The sequence below is a fragment of the Sinocyclocheilus anshuiensis genome, unplaced genomic scaffold (assembly GCF_001515605.1).
Source record: "Sinocyclocheilus anshuiensis isolate Anshui unplaced genomic scaffold, SAMN03320099.WGS_v1.1 scaffold1066, whole genome shotgun sequence".
NCBI lineage: Eukaryota > Metazoa > Chordata > Actinopteri > Cypriniformes > Cyprinidae > Sinocyclocheilus > Sinocyclocheilus anshuiensis.
The window spans coordinates 142,032-147,404 of NW_015540890.1; the positions used below are offsets into that span (position 1 = coordinate 142,032).

General features: G+C 38.3%; 1 protein-coding gene and 1 long non-coding RNA gene across 2 annotated transcripts in view; both read right to left on the reverse strand.

Annotated features, from left to right (window-relative positions):
- LOC107688803 (tripartite motif-containing protein 35-like) overlaps positions 1 to 4,786 on the reverse strand; it is a 32,663-nt gene extending 27,877 nt beyond the window's left edge. Inside the window, exons 1-3 of the mRNA XM_016486572.1 lie at positions 4,680 to 4,786; positions 4,541 to 4,563; positions 4,339 to 4,457 (exon numbers count right to left, since the gene is read on the reverse strand). Coding sequence (XP_016342058.1) covers positions 4,339 to 4,457; positions 4,541 to 4,563; positions 4,680 to 4,784 — 247 coding nt within the window. The 5' untranslated portion in view covers positions 4,785 to 4,786. The remainder of the gene's footprint in view (positions 1 to 4,338; positions 4,458 to 4,540; positions 4,564 to 4,679) is intronic.
- An 8-nt stretch (positions 4,787 to 4,794) lies between these two features.
- On the reverse strand, positions 4,795 to 5,372 carry LOC107688802 (uncharacterized). The gene is made up of 3 exons (XR_001634270.1): positions 5,353 to 5,372; positions 5,012 to 5,107; positions 4,795 to 4,910 (listed from the first exon to the last, which is right to left on the reverse strand). It is a non-coding gene; the product is annotated as an uncharacterized LOC107688802 (long non-coding RNA).
- Between the last annotated feature and the right edge of the window lies 1 nt (position 5,373).

Here is a 5,373-nt window from a genome sequence, read left to right on the forward strand (position 1 = left end):
TGCGGGCACCACTTAGACATCCAGCCATTGAGTGACGACAGTCTGCTATGTATCTCATCACCACGGTAAGCAGGGAGAGGACCAGAGCATATTACAGTGTCTGACATCGTACGTGCAAGTTCACACACCTCTTTAATGTTATTTTTAGTGATCTCCGACTGGCGAAGTCGAACATCATTAGTGCCAACGTGAATAACAATCTTACTGAGTTTACGCTTAGCATTAGCCAGCACTTTTAAATTTGCCAAGATGTCAGGCACTCCTGCTCCCGGTAAACATTGGACTATAATGGCTGGTGTCTCTATTTTCACGTTCCGTACAATAGAATCGCCAATAATTAGAGCACTTTGATCATGTTTCTCAGCGGGTGCGTCACTGAGTGGGGAGAACCTGTTTAAAATTCGTTTAGCATTAGCCAGCACTTTTAAATTTGCCAAGATGTCAGGCGCTTTGGCTCCTGGACATTGGACTATGGTGGCTGGTGTCTCTATTTTCACGTTCCATACAATAGAATCACCAATAACTAGAGCACTTTGATCAGGTTTCTCAGTGGGTGCGTCACTGAATGGGGAGAACCTGTTTGATGTTTTGATCGGAATGGTAGAGCGGTGTTTTGACCCGCGACTATGCCGCCTCACAGTCACCCAATCGCCCTGCTGCGGAGGCTCTGTTACCGGAACCGAACAGTGTACAGGACTCCCTGAGCTAGTCACATCCAAAGCCTTATCTAGAGCCCCCACATTCTTACTGTCCTCAATTAAAGTTTGGATGCGTGTCTCTAATTCTGAAATCTTCTCTGTCAGCCTAACTATTTCCCTGCATTTATCACATGTGAATCCCTCGTCGCCGACAGTGAGAGATACACTATACATGTGGCAAGCGGTGCAAACAATAATAGCAGGAGAAGAAGCCATTACTCACCGTGATGAATGTCATTGATGAATGATTCTTACTTACCAAAAGAAAACAGCAATAGGCACGAATGGAAACATTAATGACAAGCTAACGAATGCTAACGCGCTGCAGGTGTGCTGCACTCGCGGTTTTAGAATAAAAGCGAACAATCAAAGTAATCAGATTGGGTTGATAGATAATATCAGAAATATGGTGCGAATTAAGTTATATTTTTTCACTTTAAACAACAGAGAGTGATAGAGATTTTACAGAAAAACAAAGCTACATGGAGCTACAATCACAAACCAGCAGCACTGCAAACAGGAAGCAGGAATAACTCTGTCCAACAGCGACACCCCCAGCAAGCCAGCAAATAGGGACACAAAAGCATATCTCAAGTCACGTCCTATTCTAACCTGGACTATCAAGCACACACTTTTAGGTTGACAGTGTTTTAAGGTCATAAACTTCGTTTTATCATGCCTCGCGTTCTGCACCAATTCTGTAGCGAATCAGCTCAAAGGGGAAATATGAATAATTAATCGTAACTAGTTATAATTAATATCAGAACATGTAGCAAAAATCTGCATGATTAGAGACTCTAGTTATGAGCAAACAATGAACAACATCAAGTGTGATACAAGTAAGACTTTATTAACTACATAAACACTTAAACTAGTCTAACATACACACACACGCATACAGTTGGTATAGGAAAAGGGTTAAAGCTTAGGCAGTAAAAAGAAGAGAAATAAAAACATGAAGCTATGGTACCATTTGATATTCAGCAGATCTACAGCCTGAAGGAAACATCAGTTTCTTAGTTCAAACACACCTTTGTAAAAAGGTGCAAATGATACTTAATGTATCAACTAATAAGACTAAGTTTGATACTTGCACGTCTTGTCTGTTCAAACACACCTTTGTAAAAAGGTGCAAATGATACTTAATGCAGGGCTGTACGTTAACTTTTTTTTTCACATAGCACTGGTGCTACAGAGGTTGAAAGTTTTGTAGCACAGGCCAAAAAGTTGTAGCACAAGTATAAAATGTCTGTTATCATGTCTGAAAACAAACACAAGTAATGGAGTTCATCACTTAAACAGGCACCGATGTTCCATACAGAGCACAAAAAATACAAACCATCACAAAAATTGTTTTAAACAAAGTTTTCTTAATTTGCTAAAAATGGAAGAGTGCAGAAACATAACACCTCTTACAACTTAACAAAATATAAAATAAAAAACAATGGCAGACATTTAGGCAAAGTTAGCAAAGATAAAAATCTTTGTCATTATTTTATCTTTGTTATTAGAAAATAAGAACAAAGATATACATCACTCTCGTTTAGATCATCAGAAGACGAATTCATAGATACTAAACATGGTAGGATTACATATAGGTAAGATGACATGAACGAGTGGTTCCATCATTAGCCTGCATAAAAAAGTATACAATATAAAAGACAATATACAAGGACAGTAACAACATACACAATGACCTGAAGTATATTTGTGTTCATTCAAAGAAAGGTTTTGCTATGAATTAATTAGAGAAGAGTCCATTTTATGGGCATTATGTGTCTTTTCTTAGGAGACATGCAGTTGCTCTGCCCGCATTCCTTTAGGTAATAAAACCAGTGATATCAGCATTGGTTGCCATGGAACCAGAGGCCTGATCTGCCTTTCTGAGGTGTTAGATGCATTTCGGGGGAAGGGTCCATAGACCCTCGTGTTGGTTTGTTGACTGAGGGGTGTTACAGAGTATTTGTTAAATATAACTAAAAAATTGTGTGTCTGGTTGGTCCAGACGCTACATGGTGTTATCAAGATTGCTCTTTTTCAGAAGGGGTTTAACAACTGCAGTTTTCAGGGAGTTTGGAAAAGTCCCAGAAAGAAGTGAGGCATTCAATGGAACCAGAGGCCTGTTCTGCCTTTCTGAGGTGTTAGATGCATTTCGGGGGAAGGGTCCATAGACCCTCGTAATTGGCCCTTTGGTTAGGTGAGGGGGTGTTAGATATTATTTGTTAAATATAACAAAAAGTTGTGTCTGATTGGTCCAAATGCTACATAACACAACAAATAAAAACAAAACTTACAACATTACAAAATAAACAAACAACAACATTTATAGTACATATGCACTGTAGAAAAACACTATGGTGCTGTTTGTTTACAAGAAATTTCTGAGAGTGCAGTTTGATACAAGAGAAATGTAATGCAATTATTAATATACTGTAATTTTACACATAGTAGTTTGTAACACACACAGAGTGCATTTGCCTGAGGTTCTGGAGGTCTAGTGCAGAGTTCAACTCCTGTAATCAAACAGTTATAATAAGGATGAATAGAACCAAGACCTGCCTTACATTTTTTCTTTTTCGATAATACAATGAAAAAATGTAGCGCAGGGCAGGTCAATACACAGAAAGAAAATCTATTGCTACTTCTGTTTGTTTGTTTGTTTGTTTTTTACCTAAAAATATAATTTCATATATATTCAAATATGTGTTGTTTAATATCCATTAGTTACCCCAATACAGAATATCCAATACTGAACAATAAAATGCAAAAAAATGAAAACAACAAATTTTTGTACCTTCATATATCTAAAAGCAGAATGAGATTTAACTGTGATTTTCTGTTGTTACAATCAGTTTAACTGGTAAGATCCTCAGAGGGGAAGTTGTGCAGTGATTATATAAGAATGGAAAGACAGTCTCTGTGAAGGTTGTTGTGAATGAGCAGAGACAGATGTTAGTTAGAGGATCAGAGAAGGACACCTTTCCTCTGTCACAGTCCAGCTGAACTCTCACACGCTGCAGCTTCTCTTTAACTGTGAAGACAGTCAAAGGTTGATCTGAGGATTGTGAGCTGTATTTACGGTCTATGTACCGCACACGCCAAACATTAGTGTTAAAGAAAACGTCTCCCTTCCTTTGGTTTGATGCTGTGGTTATTCCAACACTCCAGAGTGTATTGTCTCCAACCTCCACATCCCAGCAGTGTGTTCCTGAGTTAAAGCCCTCAGAACCCAGAACACATGGATACTTGTCAAACCTCTCTGGATTATCAGGAAAATTTTCACGTAAATCACTGTCCGACACACTGGTCAAATCAGAAGAGAGTGTGAGCTGACGATGTGCTGTGTTTGGATCTAGAGTCAATGGAGCTGCAAAGAGAATGAAATCAGATTAGAGGATAAAATATGATGGTATTAGAAATACAAACCTATTTACATAAACAAACACCATGAGGAATAGACTGTGTTTTGTAGTCATTATGAGTTTGCAGTATGATTTGATGATCTTGTGAAATACAGTTCAGATTCACTTCAAATTCATAGAACTTAAAGTGATTATTAGATGCATTTCTATCAAATGTTGATCTGTCTGTCTTTGTTTCTTAACTATCTAATATTTTGTACTCGTGTCTGGAGACTCACTGTGTTGGAGAGTTTCCTGCATCTTCTTCCAGACTCTGAACCGCAGGTCACTCAAGTAATGCGACACATGAATCAAAGCTCCAGAACTGATCTGTGGATCCGGCTGTGAGATCTGGACTCTGGAAGAACATTCAGGAGTCAGAACTGCAGTGGATTTGAGTTCAGATCCACTGAGAGAAGAAACACCAGCAGCTCAACTTACCTTTCCATCGTGATGCTAAAGTCCTGGAAAATATAGAGTTTGAAAGACATTTTAATATCTCATCAAACAGTTTAATCACTGGTTGGGTAATTGGTGAGTTGTTTTGTGCACAAACAATGAAGCTAAATTCAGTTGTCACCTTCAGAAAGCAGGCATCGCTGGCTTTCATCATCTCCTCCGTGTCTTTGATTGTGTGTGAAAGAGCTGAGATGTGTCTGTTCATCTCCTCCAGCTTCTCCTTCATCATCTGCTGCTTCTGCTCCTCTTCCTCCCTCAGTGCAGTGATTGTAGCTTCTTCTTCATCTCTGAGAAACTGATGAAGCTTCTCAAACTCCTCTTTAATCTGACGCTCTGTGTGCTCAGCTTGAGACTGAAATCACATCACATTCACTTCAGTCAGCTCTGCATTAACACTCACTCCATTAATGTCCATCATAAACTCTCTGAATGTTTGACTCTCGATATCCTCACCTTGATGTGTTGAACTGTTTTATCACACTTTGCTTTCATTTTCTTTGTATGTTTGAGCTTGTTTTGTAAAGATGTCAGTGCTGTATTCAGTTCCTCCTACAAGTTAAGATGAAAATCTGTTAAACTTAAGTAGCTAAGAGCTTTAGTATGTTTGGAAGTTTTCATAGTTTTTGTCAATTGTATGAAGTATGAAAATTCTCATGAAGTAGTTCCATTTGTGCCTGAAATTTGCAGGACATATATTTTTTTTAATTATTTAACTTGTAAAGGATAAACATATACAAATATTACTAGCAAAGCACTGCTTAGCATATGAAATGAAAGCCAATTTCTGATCATACCTTGTGAGATGGAAGCACTTA